Here is a 22686-nt window from a genome sequence, read left to right as displayed (position 1 = left end):
ACACCCTCCTCTCCAACAGAGTGAGCTCAAGGTCTGCCTGAGATGCATGAAATTGTCTCAAAACAACAAAAAACTCCCTTTCTTACGTCCATCAGTGCAGTTTCTCATTAATGAGTTGCTTCTTATATGGCAGTCTACAGCACTCAGCCCTTAGAGCCTGAGGCTTCCTTGTGCAATTATTAGCCTTTTCATAAACACCTTCAAACCATGAAATAGGGCCCAGAGTGTGCACTTGACAAATATCTGTGAAGAGGAGAGGGCTTGTGGATGCCAGTGGCTGAAGCTTGTAATATAAGCTACTCAAGAGGCTGGGCAGAAGATGGTAACTTCAACCAACAGGGCTACAGAGAGGAGGACCTCTCTGCAGAGGAGAGCCTGCGCCCCCTGGCACCACCACCTGGTAGTAGCCTGGCCAGTCAGGCTGGGGGCCTGCAAGGATACCAAAGTTCTAGATGTACGAAGGAACTTCCACTTTCCAATTCCATGTGCAACGTTCAGAGAATGTAAGTCAAGGTTGGCTATCAGGCTTTTGGACTTCTACAACCTAAATTAGATCATCAAATTAAAAGAAAAATTCCTTCCTCACAGGGTGTGGTGGAGCATGCCTTTAGTCCCAGCCCTCAGGAGGCAGACAGATCTCCCATATCCGAGTCCAGCCTGGTCTCACATAGAGAGTTCTATGACAACCAGGGCTACAAAGTGAGACCCTTTGTCAACAAACAAACAAACAAACAAACATCCTTCCTTGGTCATAATGGGGAAAAGATATCTAATGAACATATATAATATCAGATTATAAAGTAAAGCTTGGGCGAGCAAGATGGCTCAGTGGGTAGAGCTCAGTGGGGTATCACACCTTGCCACTAAGCCTGATGATCTGTGCTGGCTCTTTTAGAACTCACATGATGGATGAGGAGAAAAGAGTCTTGAAGCTGTCCCCTGGCCTCCACATGTGCTCTGTGGCACATGCTCCACAAGTAAACAAATAAATGTTGCCGGGGGGTGGGGGGTGGGGGGTGGGAACTCACCACATGTTGTGTTCAAAAACTTTGGCTGGGTTAGTTAAAATCCTTGACCCCAGAGGGGCCACCGGGTGGATAACACTCTGGCATCTGTGTGGCACCTTCCCTTGCCTCAGACGACAAATGCAATTTCTCCAAATCACATTCATCCTAAACAGGACCTGTAAAGCCACAAACAGTTATTAATCACTCAACAGGTATTAAAATAGTTTTCTAAAACCAGGAAACAACACACACAGAAAAAGAAAGCTATATATTAATTCTTTGATGGACGTAAATGTAAAAATTTTCAACAAAATAGCTGCAAACCAAGTTTAGGGACACAGTAAGAGGATCATACATTACGAACAAGTAGGCTTTATCCCAGAAAGGCAAGGTTGGCTCAACATATGTAAATCAGCAAATAATACAGCATATAAATACACTTAAGGACAGAAACTCATAATTCTTTCAATTGATGCTGAAAAGGCATTTGACAAATTCCGACATGTGTTCATGAGAAAAGTTCTGGAGAGTTTAGGAATAGAAGCAACGTGCCTCAAAATAATAAAGGCATCAAACCCAAGGCCTGCATTACAGCCAACAGACAAGCTGAGAGCGTGTCCAGGGAAATCAGGAACAAAGCAATCTGATGGAGTGCTCAGAGGTCTTAGCTGCAGCAATTAGACAAGACAAAGGCAAAGAGCGGATAAAAACAGCAAAGGAAGGAATCACACTATCCCGACTAGCAGACAACATGGCTCTTTACTTAAAAGACCCTACTGGGTCCCCGAGACAATTCCTGGGCCCAATACACACCTACAGTAAAGCTGCAGGATACAAAAGTCAATATTAAAAAAAAAAAAAAAAAAAAAGAACAAAAATGTACTCTCTGAGAAAGAAATTAGGAAAAATATCTCATTTAAAGTGCACCCCCACCACCAGATTAAGTATTTAGGAATATGTCTAACCAAATAAGAAAAAGTCCTCTACAAACTTACTTCTGAAAAAGGGAATCACAGATATATCATACGATGGGAAAACAGTTCTTGTTCATACAAGTGTATGTTTAATAGTCAATATACTGTTGCAAATATACTTCCCCATAGAACACACGTGTTTCAATTCTAGCTCAGGAGAAGAATCCTTAGCTGAAGCTGATGTTGACAGCTAAATTGATAATTTCGAATTTAAGGGTTATGCCATCGTAAGTATGTTCTGGTACAGATGTCACTCTCAAGTCTCTATGGCAAAGTATTCAAAAGGGACTCTCGGTGTCCACTGTGCTGCTGTCTGGTGGTTGAGCTGTCCCTCACAGCACTCAGGCTACTGTGGTAACCAGTTGGTAGAAACCATCTCTAGGTGACATGTATAAGCAGGCATCAAGGCGACCAGAGGTGCCATTAGGCAAGAGAGCAATGTGGTGAATGCCCTTCACTACCCTGCTCAACATGAACCTCAAAATGTCAAAACATCTCACTATGCTTTCCACAAAAAATTTCAAGATTTTTCCTGTTGGGGTTTTAATAAAAGAGGAGCTTGGAGAGGCATAAAAAGGCTGGCTGCCTGTCCCAGCCCCTGGCTTGTTCCTTCTCCTGAGTGCAGCCTCTACCCTGACATGTCTTTGTTCTTTCTACAGCCAGTACTCCACACAATACCAACAAAACTATCTTTAGACCTTTCTGTATTAAATATATTCATAACATGTTCTGTATGCCAAAGAGAAGAAACTGATTAGACCCACAAAGGCAGGTAATTCATGCTTAAAACTGAAAAATGATGCAGACAATGGTTCCCACTCAGGAAAACCGAACCTAAATGTGATCCCAACCCTTCAAACGATGATGTGATACTAATCGCTGTGCAAAAAAGGAAAAGAAAGCAAAGCTTCTCTCACTGTACATGACCACAGACAAAAAGACACAAGACTGGCTATGAGCAAAATGTCAGGAGTATGTGCCTTGAAGGCTGCTGGTCAGAGAACAAAGCTCAGCATCGCCAGGGCCTAGGCATGTGGCAAATTCCTTGTTTAGGCAGCTGTTTCTTTAATTTACCACACAGACATCTATTTCTTTCATTTCTTTATCATATTTAATATCCATATCTGGTGCTGCACTACTGTTCAATCTTAACTAAATATCTAATAATGCTAACATAAATATATAAAACCTTTTAAATATATAACTTTAATGTATTTAAAGTTTTCAAATGAAACTGCAAACTTCTAGAAGCAGAACCCTGCTATTTGTGGATTGTTTGACTGACTGCATAAAAATTGTACTTATCTGACATAAAGGAGTGAAAGCTGAGATGCTACCACAGACCTCAAATATACTGGAAAACTAAAAGGCTATTACAGACAATTTTTTTACTCTTTTATTTATGGTATAAATAACTTGGAAAAAACTTACCTATAATAACTTTCTAAAACATCCCAAGTTAAAAAAAAACCTAAGCAGGCCTAAATTTATTAAATGATTGTACAGTTTAAATAACAACAAGACTGTGATGACTAACATATACTTAGTGCATGTATATACATACATATATATGCACACATATGTAAAGAATAAATCAGAAAATGCAAGTGTTGGCAAGGGGATGAGGAAACTGGAAGCCTTACACACTGCTGATAACATGTAAAATGATGCAGCTGCTATGGAAACAGTGTGGGGCACTCCCCAAAAATTAGACCCAGAGCCAGCAATTCCATTTTGGGGTATATATTTAGAAGGATTGAAAGCAGAGAGGGACCTGAAAAGGTGTCTGAACTCTCAGATTCACAGAGGCACTGTAGACAGTCAATAGCCTGATGTGTTCTCTGAAGGAATAAGAAACACCTAACACTGTATTCTGACCCAGGCTACAATGTGGATGGATCTTGAAGACAGTCCCAAAGGCACACACGCCGTGCTGCTCCTCTTACAGAAGGTTCCTAGAGTAGTCAGATCCAGAGGGACAGAGAGCGGAGTGGTGCTCGCCAGAGGGGAACAGGGAGGTAAAATGTCTAATGGGCACACGTCAGAAAGTGATGTGATGACAGGGAGACCACATCGAGTTGCATGGAGCATGATAACATGAGCACAGCTAGAGAGCTAATGCCCCCTGTGCATGTTAAGAACACGTGGGCCTCACACGTATGAGAATGATGAAATTCAATACTTTATATGCTAACTTAAAATCTCATTTCAAAAAGTACATGTTCACACACACACACACACACACACACACACACGATTTCACTACATGCACGCAGTGATACAGAAATGTCTTACTACACACCTCAAAGGTACACATTTTTAAACGGAAGCTAGACAGACACGGTGGCACATGCCTTTAATTCCAGCACTTGGGAAGCTGATGTAAGAGTGCCAAAGGTTTGAGGTCAGAAAAGCACAACAAAACCTAGCCCACAACAGACAAATACATACACGGATCAAGAACAAAGCAAGGTAGACCAAGAAACCAGGCCCAGTGTCCGTCGGGGAAGCTGAGAAGTCCTAGAGATGGGTGCCGGCAATAATTTGTACAACATGAACGCTTAATGCTAGTAAGCCACACAGTTAAGAAGGATTAAATTGGTAAATCCTCTCCTAGTTATAGTTTCCCACAATAAAAAACCAAACAGCTTTCCTACAAAGAAGGTGCAAGCCCACACATTCTCACTAGTGAACACCAAATATCTAAGAAACAACAAAACAAAACAATAGCAACAGTGCACAGCCTACAGCAGATGAGAACACCTCTCAGCTAGCATGGCTGGGAGGATTATGACTTTGTATGAAAAAAATGACTGAATGTGGCCATATCATTACAGGGTGATTTTCCCACTGACAGTGCTTCCCATTAGGTTTTCAGGTTATAAAGAATTTGTTATAGATAAAATTTGAGGGTATCTAAGAGGGAAAGCCTAGGCAAGAGTTTTTGTTGTTGATGTTTTTTTTCTTTTGAGCATTTCCTATTATACTTTAATTGCTGAGGCTGATCTAGTCATGAGCTGCATAGCAATATGCTAGTTAAGACAAAATTCACATAGTAGTTTCCCTGAGATTATAGTGGGGAAAAAAGATTAAAATGAAAAAAAAATTTCCTATCACCCAGTATTTTACCACAGCTTTTGTATGGTAGGTAGACAAAGACTGTTGTATTACAGTAGCCTGTGGCAGCAGTACAGGAACACTGCTCATAGGTTTATTATCTAGGCATATGGGCTATAGCGTACAGCTTAGGTATAAAAGGAGGCTATACCATCTACACTGGTATACATGCACTCTCTCATGTGCACATAATAACAGATCATCTACTGACATGTTTTCCACAAAGTATAAACGTCATTAAGTAACTGTATTTAGTTTGTGGTGCTCCATCCGGTTCAGAGCAGAGAAACACAGCACCAAAAATATCCATACAGCCTGATACCTGTTTTGAGCTTTTGTTTAACTCTGCAGCTGGGAATTGGTTGCATCGCTTCACTTAGCTCAAACAAATGCCATATCAAGCCTATGTCACCAAGTGGCATTTCTTTCCCTTCCTCTGGCCCACTGTCATCTCAGCACCCTACAATGATCCTTCCTCTTGAACCCTGTAAGGGCCAAAGTAAACTAACTATAAATGGAAGAACATTAGGGCCCCTTAGAGCTCAAAGGCAAGACTTCATAGCCAACTGGCTGAAGCAGTAATTAAGGAACAGAAACCCAGGAGGGAACAAATGCTCACACAAGCATCAGATCGACAGTGTCACCACCAATAGCATTGGCCATTCTACAAGGTGCACTATGATTAGCCAACAGGCTTCCTGCCAGATCGAGGTGTGGGAAGATGTGATGGTTTCCATGAGAACGGCTCCCAATGGCTCATATATTTGAACATGTGGTAACCATGAAGTGGCACTGTTTGAAAGGATTAGGAGATGCAGCCTTGTTGAAGGAAGTTTGTCCCAGGGAGGGTGGGCTTTGAGGGTTCAAAAGCCCATGCCAAGCCCAGAGGCTCTCTCTTCCTGTCGATCCGGATTAGGGCTCTAGCTACTTTTCAGCACCATGTCTGCCTGCCTGCCACCATGCTCCCTGACAATAGACTAAGCCTCCAAACTGTAAGCCATCCTCAATGAAATGTTTCCTTTATAAGAGTTGCTACAGTCATGGTGTCTCTTCACGGCAATAGAACACTAAGTAACTGTCTGCCTACCTTAGAATTTGAGGAGGAAAAACAATGTATGAAATGGCCTGGGACAGGTACAGAGTATGACAAGCTGAAGAGAAGATGGTTTTGATATCCACTGACCAATGGCCAACCACCACCACCACCACCACCACCACCACCACATTAAACTTAGTTACAGAAGCAGAGGCCCTGGCCAGAAGGACAGCTTGTGGGAAGCAGCTTGCTCTGACTCACAACTTTTGCCAAATGCCATGCACTCTAATAAAGTGCATCCCCCTTTTCAGTAATTCAAACAGCTGCAGACCCATACCAACTACAACATAGTCTACTGGGATAGGTAAAGTGTACATACTACACACAAAAATGCCTTTCAGGCTGTGTGCGTTACCAAAGTTTGAACCCAAGGTGTTACATGTCTTAAACACTGACTTTACTGAGCTACAGTCCCAACCGAAAAGAAAAAGAAAAATACTTCTGAAATAACTGCAAACTTTATGCTTCTAGAACAATAATTTTTATACTTTTTTTCTAAAAAGGAACATTTGAGTTATAGGAAAGCACCAATTCCAACTCATCAGGCTAAGTGTGTCCTATGTTCAAGGTGCTGATGCCCATGAGGGTTAGTTAAGACCCCAGGATCAAAATCTATGAATGCTCAAGTCTTTTACACAAAACAGAACAGTTTTTGTGGGAAACCCATACATACCCTTTAAATTTCAGTTCAGTTTACTTTTTTCTTCTGTGTGTATATGTGTGTGTGCACACATGTACGTCCATCTGTATGGGAGCAGAGTATCTGCATCCATGCACACTCATACTGAGGACAGAGGTAAACAACGGGTGTCTCCTAGCATGCTCTTGAGCTGGGGCCTCTTACTGAAGCCGAAGCTTACTCTTTCGAGTTGGCTGGTCGGCCAGTGGACTTCAGCAATCCCAATGTCTACCTCTCAACACTGGAGCATCAGGCACACATGGCCACGCCTGGCTTTTTATGTGGGAGCTTCAGGACTCAAGCTCAGGTCCTTCAGCTTGCTTTGCCCCAGGTGGCCATCTCCCTCCCACAACTTGTTGGTTTGTTTGTTTACTTGTTTTAGGCAAGGTCTCTGCTGGCCAGTGAGTCACAGAGATCTACCTGTTACCACCTCTGTGCAGTGCGGTTACAAGTACAAGCCACCATGCCCAGGTTTTTGTGACATGGGTGCTTGGGTCTGAACTCAGGTCTTCACGCTTATGTGGCAAGCACGTTGTTAGTGACAGTGCCATCTTCCCAGGCTACTTTATTTTTGTTGTGCTTTGGACACCAGGCACAAGGTGGTAAGTAAGCCAGGGCCTAAGCCCTTCCTTTATTTGCAGTTCCCCCAGAATACTGAAATCAAAGTAAATGTTGTATATAGTTACTATACTGTGCGGCCGAGAGAATAATAAGTAAATAATCTAAATGTGTTCAGTGCAGATACAGTCGTTTCCCCCTCCCCCGCCCAATTTGTTTCCGTGTAGTGTTAGATATTGAACCAAGGGTCTCACACATTCTAAGCAAGTTCTCTTTCACTGAATTTTAGCCTCTTCCCTGGTCCCCACCACCCTTAATTTTTTTTTTTTTCCTGAGAGGCCTCACTAGTCACTCAGGCTGGACTTAAAGTCATTCTGTAGTCCAGGCAATTCTTGAACGCTAAATCCTCCATGAGCCAGCCTCCTGGACCACCAGGCCAAGCTCCAAATATTTTTCATCACAATAGTTTTAACCTCCATTTGCATCAAAGGGTATTATTTTGGGGGGTGGGGAATCAATAAAGGACAAAGGAAACGCACGCTCTGAACCAGAGTAACAAATTAAACAGTCATCTAGCCCCCAATAAGAACTGATGCTCTTGATTCCAGCGTGAGCAGTCTGTAGAGGCTGACTCCACCCATCTTCCCTCCCTTCCCCTGGTCTGCCCTGTTGTTGCAAGAGCTTTCTTTTACTTATTTATATTATATTTATTATAATATTTTGTTTATAAAACACATGAGTGGGCACACATTATGAGGAGACCACAACACACTATATGAGAGAGAGAGAGAGAGAGAGGAGAGGAGAGGAGAGAGGGAGGAGGGGAGAGGAGCGAGGAGAGAGAGAGAGGAGGAGGAGGAGAGAGAGAGAGAGAAGAGAGTCATTTGCCTACTACTTTTGAATGCCGCATACACCAAATGTATCCCAGTACTGATTCTTGGGGTTTCATCCAGTTGCTAATCTTTTTTTGCAACTGATGAAAGAGGCTCAGTGTTACTTCTCTCTCTCTCCTCCTTTCTCATTTCTGTATCTTCTCTTGGGCCCTCATCACACAGCCAACAACGGATGCAGCTCGGAGTCCCCAGCCTCAGACCAGGAGAGTGCATTTTTTTTTTTTTTGCAGTGCCCAAACCTCCAGAGACAGGCAGAGGCCTCTTGCATCAGGCAAAGAAAGAGACATTTTACCACAGGTTTTTCCACTGGGCGAGCAGCACAGCTGGGAGGTGGAGGAAGGAAGGAGTCTTCACCTCTCCACGCCTTAAGCTTGGTCCTAGGCTTACAGGGAACACTCCAGGTGCTGAGAGGAACACCAATGAAACAGCAAGAAATCCTGTTTGTGGGAAACCCTTAAGGGTTACCCCTGGAGCACTGTACCCGGAGCCAGGCAAAAGCAATTTGTAAGATGCCCCAAGAATGATTCCCAGTTGTCTCAGCTTCCTGAAGGCCAGAGCAGAGAAATGTGCTAATCATCTGCCAAGTGTCTGCCCACCACTTAAAAGTTACCGCCCCTTCAGCAGTTCCTGGGTCATGAGCCTCTTCAATAAACAAATTACCTCTGTAACTGTTTAGCTTTTCTTCTCAGCTGGGAAGCTGGTACAAAGGTTCCACTCAGAGGCGCAAGCATCATCTAGATAGAGCTGCACTAAACATTACCTAAGAGGCTAGCATTAAGGAGAGGGAATTAAAGTGCTGCCGCGCACTGTTTGGGAGAGTAAAAGCCGACAGGTAAGAAACACTTAAGGATCAACTACACTGCGGCGAAAACTGAAGCTTCAATTAATCCTGGCAATTTCAGCGAACTCCGAGGGTGACCATCTGCAAGGCAAAAAGCTCCGCAACTTGAACATCTTGTTTTAATCTTTCCTTGCATGATTATAATTTCAGGGTATAAATAAGGTTATTAGCAAGAACAGAACCACAACAACAATTACAGTAAGTGCTTGCAGAGCGCTTTGATCACGCTATGACGTTAGTCACCCTGCAGCTTCCAAATGGGAATCTCATGGTTACTGTTTGCTCTCCAGGGCCGGCCTGAGAGGTGGCTTCACCATGCCTTTTCTCACACAAAGAGAGGCTGCTAGGATTCGGGAATAAGAGAATAAGTTAGGGACTTGAGGAAACCCCACCAGTCTGAAATATCTGAAGGGATTACTATTTTAATCACTCTGGGAGTCATATACATTATGCTGGACCAGAATAAAACTGGTTTAAACTCATCCAATTGGCATTTTACATGTCTGTGTGACAGTAACATTGGGAGCCATCAGCCAGTTTGGTGGGCTGATAAATGGTCCTAAGGCACATGCATGCTCATCTGTTAGCGGCCATTACAAGTGTGATAAAAGCTCACGTGGAGAAGACCCTGGCGTTCTACCCTGCCTTTTCCCATCCCCTATAGAGGTCTCTCTCCTTAGGTGTGCTAGGCAGCAGGAGATACTCATCTCATAAGCAAGACTTACTTGGCCACGTTTGGACTGCCCTAATTAATAAGACTGTCCTGGCTGAGAGCAGAATATTATGAAAATTTCAAGGTCATAAATGCATCTTAGATCTAAAAACTTGAACTACCATCCTCAATGAATAAGTGTCCAAATGAATGTATTTCTGCACATTAAAAATAAGATGAGATTTACACAGGCAGAGGCTATAGCACTGTGTAAATTCTATTTTTACAGAACTATAATTGCTAGTTATGAGGGCTCACATTCATATTCCCGGCACGTAGAGGGCTGAGGCAGGAAGATTTCAAGTTTGAGGCCGGTTTGAGCAGCCCAACAAATTCCTAGGATATATAGTGAGACCCTATCAAGACAGAGCACTACACAATTATAGACAATGTCTAGTAAAGGCAAAGTATAGGAGAAGTGAGTCTAATATGGTATTAGCAGAGAGGAGAGTGAGCTGGAGACTGCCTGATACTTAGGATATTTACATTGAACAAAGAAGAATGAGTAGGGGGCTGAGAGATGGCTCAGTCGTTAAATTCTTGCTGTGCAAGTACAGGACAGACACAGACACCCAGGACCCACATACATACGGAGCGGATGTAGCACCTTCCCTGTAATCCAGCCTCAGAAGGTGGAGACACATTAGCCAACTTGTTTTCCTTACTCATAACTGACTAGAGCTTGAACATATACTATGCTCTGTCAGGCCCAGCCCACTAATGTGGAACACGAGTCAGCTCTTATGATTCTAGTTCCTAGTAGAGTCCTGACCCCTCTGAAATACCATGAGTGGTCTTTACATTTCTGTCAGTATTCTGGTCTTCCAAACTCCCAGAGCAAGCTGGTGCTGAGACCAAGCATGTTGCTGAGCTCCAGGTCGGACCGAGCGACCCTTCCTCACTGAACAAGGTGGAGACCTAATTGGGAGCGATGCCTGACATCAGTCTTGTGCCTCTACATGCACATGTACCCACACATATGCATATGTGCACACGCATGCGCACACACCCAAAAAACAGAAAATAAGTAAGGGATAGCCAGGAAGATAAAAATAAAAGCCAAGGCATTTCAGGTAAGAAATAGCATGCAAATGGAAGGAAGGAAGGAAGGAAGGAGAAGAAAAAGAAAAGACGGCTGGTTGAACTACATCAGTAGGCAAAGGTGCCTACCACCAAGGCTGAGTACCTGTGTTTAGCCCGTGGGCCTCACAGGGTGGGAGGAGAGAACTGACTTCTGTACGTTGTCCTCTGCCCTCCACACATAGGGACCTGCCATGTTTATGTCCTCTCAAACAAATAAAAATGTAATCTAGATCATGTCAACTGAGTGTCTGGAAAGAAAGCTAACAAAGTATACCAGAAAGTAGTCCAGTTTTAAAAACTGACACACTTTTTTTGAAAAGAGAGAGAAGCAAGGAGGCACACAGAGTATTTGGAGAATTAGAAAGTTAACTTGGGAAAAGGAGCGATGGTGGGTATCTCTGGATGGGTAGAGTAAGAAGGACTAAAGACACAGGCAGCATAGCTCTTGGTGTGCTAGCTGAGAGAGCTCAACAGCCCTGAAAGTGCCACGAGTCAACTGAAATTCAGCAGCCAACACACAGACGGTACACGGCAGAAGCCAGGTTCCTCACCCTGGAGTGGGAGGTCAGAGACAAGAGGAGAAGGAGCCCTAGTTCAAACGGCCCCGAATTAGAATGGAGGTCACCACCATGAAGCCGTATTTAGTTTAATATAAACAGGTCGAAATACAAAGAAAACATCTGTAGTCTTCACTGTTAATTCCACTGCATTTGAAATCATGGCAGACATACCTCAGGTCTTCTAGGAGAGTGTCTCCAGAGAAGCTTAACTGAGGAGGGAAGACCCACCCTGGATGTAAGTGGCACTATTGGGTCAAGTGGGTGTGAGATCGAATAAAGGGGGAAAGAGCAGGGCAGCTTGAGGAACAGTGGCCTTGATCTCTCTCTGCTTCTAGACTACAGATGCAATGGCATCCATTAATCAAGTGGGGTAGTCACCATGATGAGCCTGGCCATGTGGTTCATAGGCCTTTAGAACTGGCTTGAAGGAAGACCATGAAAGAGGTTGGAACTTTTGGCTAGAGAAGCCTAGAATCTTGTAAGCAGAATTTAATGGGCCATTCTGGTGGGAGTTTAGAAGACCAGAATGCCAACAGTAATGACTGTGCCCTTGATGAGGGGATACTCCTCCATTGCTGGTGAGGGTGCAAATTTCTATAGCCACTTTGGAAATCAGTAGGGTGGTTTCTCAGAAAACTGGGAATTGATCTACCTCAAGACTTAGCTATATCACTCCTGGGCATATACCCAAAGGGTGCTTCATCCTACAGTATGGACATGTGCTCAGCTCTGTTCATAGTGGCTCTATTTGTAGTAGCCAGAAACTGGAAACAACCTAGATGCCCTTCAATTGAAGAATGGATAAAAAAAATGTACATTTACATAGTAGAGTATTACTTGGCTGTTAAAAAAAGGCATAAAAAAATGACTTCATGAAATTTATAGGCAAATGAATGGAACTAGAAAAAAATCATCCTGAGTGAGGTAATCCAGACCTAGAAAGACAGACATGGTATGCACTCACTTATGAGTGGTTATTAGCTGTAAAGTAAGGTAATCAATCTATAATTGATATACCCGAAAGGCCTGCTCTTTTCTGAAGAGATATGGAGAAGGAGTGGATCTGGGGGAGACAGGAGGTGGGGGGAAGGGACTGGGAGGAGAAGAGAAGAGGAGAAACTGGTCAAGATATAATATATGAGATAATAATAATAATAATAGTTATCATTATCATTATTATTAGAATGAGGGGGTTTGGAGAGATGGCTCTGTGGCTGAGAGCACTTGACTGCTCTTCCAGAGGTTCTGAGCTCAATTCCCAGCAACCACACAGTGGCTCATAACCATTTGTAATGGGATCCAATACCTTCTTCTGGTGTGCATGAAGTCAGAGCACTCATATACATAAAATACGTGAATAAATAAATTAGTCTTAAAAAGAAAAAGGAATGGCTCATGAGGTTTCAGAGAGGCCAGGGCTCTCCTGGGAACTGAACGGCAAGAGACCACTCATGTTCTATGTCAATGGCTTGACCTTAGCACAACATGATATAAATTCAAGCTGAAGGCAATTATGAGGGGAAAAAACCAAACAAACAAAACACAAACAAAAAAAGGTGGTAGAAGCTATGTCCCATGGTTACGTACCTGGATTTTCACTGGAACCAGTCCTATCTCTGTCTTCCCACCCTTACTGAGCCAATAAACCCCCACAATTACTTAATTTCTATTTTCTGCCACTAAATTTAGCCATTCTTTCTTTTGCCCACTTGATACACGGCCTCACTATGAAGCTCAGGCTGGCCTGAGGTCCTGACCTTCTGTCTCAACCTGTGAAGGCTGGAGATGTAGCTCAGCGGTGGGGCATTTACCCATGTGTACAAGGTCAAGTTCATTTCCCAGCGCTGGGAAATGAACTAAGTAAACAAACAAATGAATGAAAGAGGCACATGAAGAATTACGTGGATGATAGACTTCATGTGGTGGCAACCCAGGTTTAATAGAAATAAGGGGCGCAGACAGACAGGAGAGACTGTTTAGTAATTTAGCTTTCTAAATTGCCTACCCTGTGTCTCCTAGTAACAAAAACAGTAACACTGTAACCCTGAGACAAACATGCTGGTTTGAGTGAGAGATTCTTAAAACATGGCTAAGACCACAAAGTCACAAACATCTACGAAAAGGAAACACTTGGGCACTGAGAAAAAGCTCAAAGCTGGACTGCCACTGCCCACTTTACTTTGGTCCTCCGAAAGTCAGCTGGTTAAGTTCCCCCACGGGCACACCTTCTTGAGAAGGCTTTGTCAAACAAGGGTTCCGTGATAATGTCACTGGGCTTTTATTGTGATAATAATCGAAACGCCAAATCAACAGGAGCACACGTGTGACTGCTGGTTGGTTTCAGTGCCTGTGTTTGCATTTATGATCTTGTTGGCAACAAGCAGCACAGATGCAATATGTAAATGATGCATCTGAGTATACAGCGTGCTGTAAAAAGATTCCGCAGGATTCTGAATAGAGAAAGGCAGTGAGGGAATTGAGCAGACACACAGCACACAGAAGCACAGATGGGCCCAAGGCAAAAGAACCTGTGTCATGATGGCCGTTGCCTTGCTTATAATGAGAGCTGCAATTTAGCTTCCCTAGAAAAACAGCAGCCACACTATAATGCTGTTAGTTTGAGTTTTATTGGTTTTGTTGTAGTGTTTGTACTTATTCTGATGTTATGGTTGAAAAGGCGCTCTATGCACAAAGAGCACATACCTAGATTTGTGTTCACAGACAATACAGAGAACACATTTTACGCCAACCCAGGAGTCTGAGAATGTTTTTCCTTGAAACAGTCCTTTATTTTTCAACATTGAGAAATACGGTGTTGGGAGACTCTGTCTCAAAAGAATCTATTCTTACTTCTCCTTAGCAGTAGAAACACTCCAGGTTAGGGAAGAATGCGTGGGATTCTTGGGAAATGGTTTCAGGCGGGGTGAAGGGTGTGGGTTGAGAGGCATTCAGGGTCTGTCACTGATGCCTTAGCTCCCAGCATGATATTTTGATCATTTTAATTTCTTCAATGAAATGTGGCCAATAGGATGATTTCAGAATAAAGGAGGCTTTCAGGAGGTATAGGTATCGTGCACAGGCCGTGGGTATAGTGCTGTGATCATGGTAGGGGTTTGATGCTAGCATCAGTTTGGCTCGCCTTAAAATGTCCACAGGGTTCCGTGGATATAGGACCAAGCTTTCCACCAGGAACTTTCTTAATTTAAAGGGCTCTAATTAGTCCTAACTTTCCAAGGAGACCAAAGACCAAGCACCAAGCAGTTAACAATTTGGGCTAAATGCTAAAGCTGATAAAAGGATCAGCCCCTGTCTGCCTGCTTGCTAGCCTTAATTTTTGGAAGAGCCATTTACTTTGCTTAAACCTGTAGGTTCATGTGTAAAACTGACTTCATTCTTTTTAAAAAGATTGTGTGTGTGTGTGTGTGTGTGTGTGTGTGTGTGTGTGTGTATACACCATGTGCACAAGGAGCATAGAAGGAAACTTGAGGATGTTGGTCCTTCACTATGATGTGGGTTCCGGTTCCAGGAAATGAACCAAGATCGTTTTCCCTGGAGTTACCTCACTGGTCCTCCAGAACACTTTTAGAGGATACCTCTTAAAGCCTGAAGAAGAGGGGGGGAAATACAACATAATTAATCCCTACCAGCCACTGTGAGTAATTAGCTGTTGAAGGGCTCATCTGGGACAAGGCAAACTGACAGTTAAACCTAAGTCTCTTGCTGCAACCGTGTGGGCAGAAACCGAAAGAGGAGGCAGCGGCCACGTGTTCCGTTTCCCTGAGGAGGAGCACCAGGTGAAGACCAAGTAGGTTTAGCATAGACGAGAAAATAGCTAAGGAGTCTGGAAAAATAAGGGTCTATTACAGACCTCTGGCAAGGGGTTGGGTGGGGCAGAATTGAATACTGTAGAGAAGGAGGAAGCCTCTTGGCAGACAACCCCTGGAGAGTCCTCTGAATGGAGGCTTTGAGCTGGGAATGCAGCTACACACACGAACATGCTATGATCTCGCAGAACACTTGTAACACACTGGCTGGGCCGGCATCTGAGGGAGGAGGCAGCGTCTTTCTGGACACCTTCCAGGCAAATCTTTCTGATCGCTCGTGTTTCACCCTGAAAGGTCACACTTGGGATGTGAGCAGCAAGCCCACAAACCAAGGAAAAGAAGAATATAGGCATTTACTGCTTGGTGCATAAGAAACCTTAGGCTAAGAAACCATATAAGCTAAGACCACAAGCAGTGCATTTGAGAAGAGCATGGGGCTGGCGCCCTGTAACTCAGTTGGTGGCATACTTGCTTAGCATGGGGTGGGGAGGGGGGCTTGGCCTAATCTCTAGTTCTGTGAACAAAGCAGTTTAGAGAAGTTCATGAATAAAATGTCATGCCAGATTTGAGACTACTAATTCCATTTTCATCTCATATACAGATGTCTCCAGCCTATGAATGGGCTTAATTGGATTTTTAATATAATATTTTACATATATATTTATATTATTACACAAATATAAAATAAACTACATACAGCAAGAAGAACTATGCAACAATCAGGAATTATATTAATGTTACATTCATAATGTTTTGACTATTTGTGTTTGGCAACCTTGATGAAAACATCTTTCCTATCTTGGTGAGTCTAAAATTCTGAATATAAATCAATATCCATCATATCTCATCTCTATCAACTTAAAACATCTACCTAGATCTAAAAAAATCTTAACTCCTAAACAACTAAGCTTAATTGTAAAACTAAACTATCTGGTCTTCAACTCCATCAGAGACTTGAGAAGGAAAAATTAATTACCTAATTAAACAGGAAGTGCAGGTTAGCAGCTTCCAAAGTGGGGGAAAAATGACAGAGACAGTTTGCTGCCTGAACAGTCACCCAAAACTCTCTATAACATTGGAGCATCATCGTTAGCCTCTGGCCCAGTATATCTGACAGACATACATATTGGTGAGGCAGGAACTATTGAGGACTTGCTTACTATTTTTAATATTGGTATAAAACTTTGTGTATTGATGCAAAATAAGTTTAATTTTGATACACTGGAATAGAATTCAAGTTTAACATTATTCTCCATGCCTGGTGTGGTGGCACACACCTTTAATCCGAGCATTTGGGAGGCAGAGGCTGGCAGATCTCTGTGAGTTCGAGGCCAGCCTGGTCTACAAAGTGAATCCAGGAGAGCCAAGGCTACACAGAGAGACCCTGTCTTGAAAAAACAAAACTCAAAACAACAACAACAAGAAAAGACAGGTTAACTCCTGGCAACACCCAGCCTACCTCAAAGAAAGTGATGAACATCAAAGAACTGGAGATGGCTTCAAATGTGGCAAACCAGCCACTGGGCAAAATGTTCTCGTTTTGACTACAGACAGAATTGTGCCTAAAGCTGGCCAAGCTTGGAAGGCCTTACTTGTAAGATCATTTGTAAGTCAGCAAAGGGCTCACTTCCTTGAGACAGGGCCTCCTACCTAAGGCTGGCCTAGAACTCTGTGTACCTGAGGATGACCCTGGACCCTATCTTCCTGCTCCCACTTCCTGAGTGCTGGGGTTACAGACTAAGGCACCACTGCTGAGGACTGAACCCAGAGTCTCACGTACGCTAGGCGAGCGCTTACACTAATACAGCTACCTCCCCACTCTGAGAAGCATTTTAAGTGGTAATTAAGATACCAGGCTAGTTCACACATGCTTTTTAAATCCATAATGTGGATGAAAAGAAATGTGTTTGTTTATTTCAAATGGCCTTAGAAAGCTGGCACATTTCATTTTCCCAGATAGCTGAAACCCTGCCAAGCCATACTGCCTGGGGCAACTTGAATCTTATTTAACACAAAAACAATCTGATTAAATGATGATTCTTTTAAAACAACAATAACAACAACAAAACATACAACCTGTCGGGCATCTCCCGCTGCCTGACAGCACAATGGGTGTGCAGGAGCTCCCGCTGCTTCACTAAGCCGTATCTGTGATCAAAATCAGTGTCCCTTTGAATACGTCATATGAAGAACATACCATTCTCCCTAAAACTAACGGAACAGCTTTGGAATCCCATTTCCAGAGCTGCGCCTAGCAGGCGGTCCTTCTCTTCATAGTCTTAACCCAGGCGAGCTCTTGGCACTAGGACCCTATCCTTTGTTTCCTGCGTTGAGTTGCTGTTCTTGCTGCTACAAACGTATAAATTCCCAAAATATCCAGCTCCAGAGATCAACATCATTACGGCAACAGGTTCTGGAAGAGTCTGCTTCCTTAAACAGTCTGCAACAATCATAGCTCAAAATTCCACTTCACAGCACACACTGTGACACCACAAACTAGAGTCCGCAGTGCACACTCTGCTTGAAGAAGCCATATGAGCCAGGTGTTTTTTAAAAAGCTCTTTAGTGCACGCCCTTAATCCCAGCACACGGAAGGCAGAGGCAGGTGGAGCTCTGAGTTCAAGACCAACCTGCTCTACAAAATGAGTTCCAAGACAGCCATGGCTGTCTCAAAAAAACAAAGGCAAAACCAACCACACACAAAATGTTCTTAAAAAAAAAAAAGGAACACACACACACACACACACACACACAACCAGGCTGGGCAAGATCTCTACAAATCCAACCAAGAAATAACATACAGGACTGGTAGGAACAAAGCTACACTACTCCACAGAATGGCATGAATGACAACTTTCATGAAAAGACAGTATGTGAACCTCTGGAGGTAAAGATTCAGGAATGCTAAAAAAAAAAAAAAAAAAAAAAAAAAGAGTAAATTTTCTCTAAAGTAATCTATAAAATTAAAATAATTCCAGTCGAAATTCTAAAAGTGTTTTGGGGGAAACTGGAACAACTAACTTAAAGGTTTATTTGGAAAAAACAAGCAGACAGGAAGTGCCAGGAGAACATCAGAGGGAAGGGGGTGACGTGGGCTAGGCTTCAGGACAGTGCAGTAGAAGTGGGCTCATGCACCAGACCTTGGAGCCCTCTGTAGGAAAAGCAGGCCTTGGCCATGTCTCTAATGTGACAGCAAGAGCAGCAGATTAGAGACTCTAGAAACTGATCAAAATACGTATAAAAAGCCCACCCGTAATAGCTAGTATTTTGAATCAGTGGATTAGATAGAAATATGGCTTATTCAAAGAAGTACATTAAGAAAATGGGCTACCTGTCATTTGAGAGAAATATTATCTCTCTGCTCCACATCGAACATCAAAACTGCAGACAAATTACACGTGAACATAAAGCAATCACATCTCAAGGCAGTGAAGGCTCCGAAAGGCAACAATCTGAGTTCTGTCTTTGGGGCCTGCATGGTGGGGGAGAACGGCCTCCTGCAAGTCGTCCTCTGACCTTCATACATGTGCCAGGACACACGGTCACACCCCTCCACCAAACAAACAAACAAATAAATGTAATTGAAAATTTTTTGTTACAGCTTTTTAAGATTTATTTACTTACGTATTTGAGTATTCTGTTTACATGTATACCTGCAGGCCAGAAGAGGGCAACAGGTCCCATTAAAGATGGTTGTGAGCTGCTATGTGGGTGCTAGGAGTTGAACTTAGGACCTATGGAAGAGCAGTCAGTGCTCTTAACCGCTGAGCCATCTCTCCAGCCTCTAAAGTTGTATCTTAAAAGGCTTAGAGAAATTTATAAGTATTTCTAGAAAGTAGGGAGGAAAAAATAATCTTTGAAACGTGATACTAAACTATAGAAACTGAAATACATTGTTGGCACTGAGGGCACTGCTCAATGGTAAGAACATTTGCTCTGCAAGCATAAAGACCCAAGTTCAAACCCCAGGTACAAGGCTGGGCACGGCTTGTGTGCCTGTGCTCCTAGGGAGGAGACAGCAGACCCCAACAGCTTACTGGCCAGTCAGCCTAGAGGAAACAGCACGCTTCAGGTTCATTCAGAGACCCTGTCTCAAGGCAAGAAGGGGGAGAGCCATAGGGAAAAGCCTTTCACCTCCACATGTACACACATAGATGCGTGCACCTGCACAATCACACACATACACACACACACACACACACACACACAATGAATGAGAAAAGATTTTGGAATGCTATAAAAGATGGTGGGGATATTTGTAAACTGTTAGGGTGTTTTATTACCAAAATAAGGAATGCTTAGAAAACAAGTAGAAATGACCTCAGTAGAAAATATGCTATTGTCAGGAAGAGCCATTCACAAAATAAATGTAGACTGCCATTCAGAAATGTTTATCACACTAACCATGTCTTTGGAGACGTTTATCCCATGGCTGAGTCCTCTTGCTAGTACAAAATGGCTGCAGCAGTTCCAGCTACCACACTGACAGGGCAACCTCAGTCTCTCTTTAGGAATGAGGGAACCTTCTCACATGCTCCCCAGAAACCCACTCTCAGGTTTCACAGAAATTGAGTGACAAATTATCCCCAAGCTAATGTCAGGTGAAAGAACAGGTTGCTATGAGCCACCGAGAATGCAGGTCCTCAGAGCTTGGTCTGCAAAAGCCCCACGTTCCCACCAAGGGTCTTCAGACATCAGAACTGTCTTCACAACAATATTAATGTTTCATTTACCTTCTGTGAATTGACAGAGTCCATTGATGGTGTACAGACAATACAGACACAGCAGGCTGGTCTGGATCAGAGCAGAGGCAACAAACCACACACTCTCAGGGAGCCAGTCATGCTCATGTGTTTCTTTAATGAAGCCATAAAAAGTATCTACGTGGAGCACAATTTTTTCTTTGTCATTTCCCCAACAATAAACAAGGTATTGCTGTCAGGAAAACAACAGGCACCATGCATTGCCTTTGAAAGAACTCAAGCTTTTAGGCAAAAAAATAAAATTCTAGTGCATGTGTGTACACCATGGTGAGGTAGCAGCTTCCTACTGCTTGTACACTGCTGAGCTAGGGTAAGATATTTTTTATTTGTACAGTGAAATGTGCCAACATTTGGAGGACCCACTACAATTGATGAACTAATATTTTCCATAATACCAAGATCCCATGTTACAAAAACACACACAGGCAGAAGAAAGCTTCGTTCCACCTACAAAACAGAACAACAAATGTCTGTCAGATTGTTTCCAGATTTGGGGGGGGGGGGGTTCTATGTGCCCCAGGCTGGCCTGGAACTCTCTATGTACCCCAGGCTGGCCTGGAACTCTCTTTGTACCCCACGTTGGTCTTGAGCTCACAGAGATCTGCTTAGGCCTTTGCTTCTTCTGGCTCCCTAGTGCTGAGATTAAAAGTATGCATCACCATAGCAAAACATGATGGAAATTTTTATTTTTAGAATGATGTTCTATAAAATAATCAGAATATATTAAAATTTTTGTCACAGCACTGTTTGTACATATGCTGGAAAAGTATAAATAGTTATTTTTTACAGTGCTTGGCTAAATTATTAAATTCATATCCATAAAGAAGAAAACCAAGTGTCCGTGTAAAATGTTGCCAAAACATTAAACTTATTAATACAGAAAACAGTTCTCTGAGTAGAGAGGGACTAAAGCAAGGACAAAACCTCCTGAATGGTCCTGGAACTGGCCTATATGCATGCATGCACAGACACGGTCTAGGCAGATGGTTCCTAACTCGAGTCTCACAGGTAGTCTCAACACACCTTAAAATGTTCCTTCCTCGGATTGTTGGTTGGTTATGAGGCAGGGTCTTAAGTAACCCAGGCTGGCCTCAAAGTTGCAATGTAGCAAAGGCTGGTTTTGAACTCCTTATCCTCCTATCGCCACCTCTCAAAGAACAACAACATCAACAAAATCCTCAAATTGCCTTTGTGATTTTAAAGTTCTGAGCATACAAGTTCAGTATAATACCCATGAGTAGAGGGAAGGAGGGATCATAAGCTGGCCTGGGTAGTAGGTAGCACTCGCCTGGGACGGTCTCAGAAGCCCCCATTAGGATGCCAAATCCAGTGATCTGGAAACCTCCTATTCAACTACAGCAGGCACGTGCTACCTTGCCTTTTTGGTTTTCTTGCAAACTTATACACATATGTAATGATTACATAGTTAACATTTTATGTCACTAAATATTTATCATGTCTTTATCACGTCATTGTGTATGTGTGAACCTTTGAATGCCTCTCTTCTAGGTTTTTTTTCTCCTTTAATGGTTGTAGCTACAGCCAGTATACTGTGCTGCAGAATGGCAGTTGCCTGCATTTTTTTGGACCAGGTAGGTATACGACACCTCCTTGCAGCCCGCTTCCCCCTCCCCTTCTTGTCCTCTAGTGACCATGGCTCCACACTGCCGTTTGGCATAATGGCGCTTTCTCTCCTCATTTTGCGACTGTGGTTCTGATGCGCCACCATCGGTTCATTTATAGTGCTTGTTAATCATCAGACAGCAAACACAGATGGCCCCAGGCAGGTCTGCCCAGCCTTGCAAGGAAGCAGCAGCCAGCCCTGGGAAAGCGTGCGCGCCCTCTGCTGGGCATGTCCAGAGAGACAACTTCTCAATCAGGCATTTTATTGGCCTTTTTGGTTTTCAGTGAGGAATTTGGGAACCAGTTCCTGGAACTGCTTGCTGAAAGAGACAACTCCTGACATTGCTTTCTTTCTTCACACCAAAGAGAAACATCAAAATGAAGTTTCTCTGCGAATATATTCCATGAAGCACTGTGGGACTTTGTGTACTAACTTAAGTAGTAATAAGAAAACATGGTAAAAAACCAAGCGTGGCCTTCCACACGGATTACTCCAGGATTCCAGTGCTCAAGGAAGCAGGATCCAGAGCTCTGGGCCGGGCAGGGCTACATAGCTGAGCTTCCCTCTCAAAATTTAAAAAGGCAAAAGGGCTGACAAGATGGCTCAACGGGTAAAAGGTGTTAGCCCACGTTGCCTGGCAACCTGAGTTCCAGCTCACACCCGCACTTGGATGGCAGAGGCAGAAAGTGTGCTGCAAGTTCAAGGACAGCCTGGGCTATAAAGATGTGTTTCACTCCAGTCAGTGCTACTGAGCCAAAAACCAAAACAAAAAATAGGACGTCTTGCCAGGCAATGGTGGCACACACCTTTAATCCCAGCACTCAGAAAGCAGAGGCAGGCGGATCTCTTGAGTTTGAGGCCAGCCTGGTCTACAAAGAGAGTTTTAAGACTGCCTGGGTTACACAGAGAAACCCTGTCTCAAAAAACCAAAACCAAAACCAAAAAACAAACAACA

The 22686-nt window shown here is 43.2% G+C and overlaps 1 protein-coding gene across 1 annotated transcript in view; it reads right to left on the bottom strand.

The window, feature by feature from the left end:
* The window catches only part of Mettl8 (methyltransferase 8, methylcytidine), an 81204-nt gene that overhangs the window by 38340 nt on the left and 20178 nt on the right, over positions 1 to 22686 (bottom strand). Inside the window, exon 2 of the mRNA XM_051166525.1 lies at positions 1029 to 1183. Within this exon, the coding sequence (XP_051022482.1) occupies positions 1029 to 1171 (143 nt within the window). The 5' untranslated portion in view covers positions 1172 to 1183. The remainder of the gene's footprint in view (positions 1 to 1028; positions 1184 to 22686) is intronic.

This window comes from Acomys russatus, chromosome 24 (assembly GCF_903995435.1).
Source record: "Acomys russatus chromosome 24, mAcoRus1.1, whole genome shotgun sequence".
NCBI classification, from domain to species: Eukaryota; Metazoa; Chordata; class Mammalia; order Rodentia; family Muridae; genus Acomys; species Acomys russatus.
Note: the sequence above shows the minus strand (reverse complement) of the source record. Positions and strands in the feature narration are given on the sequence as shown.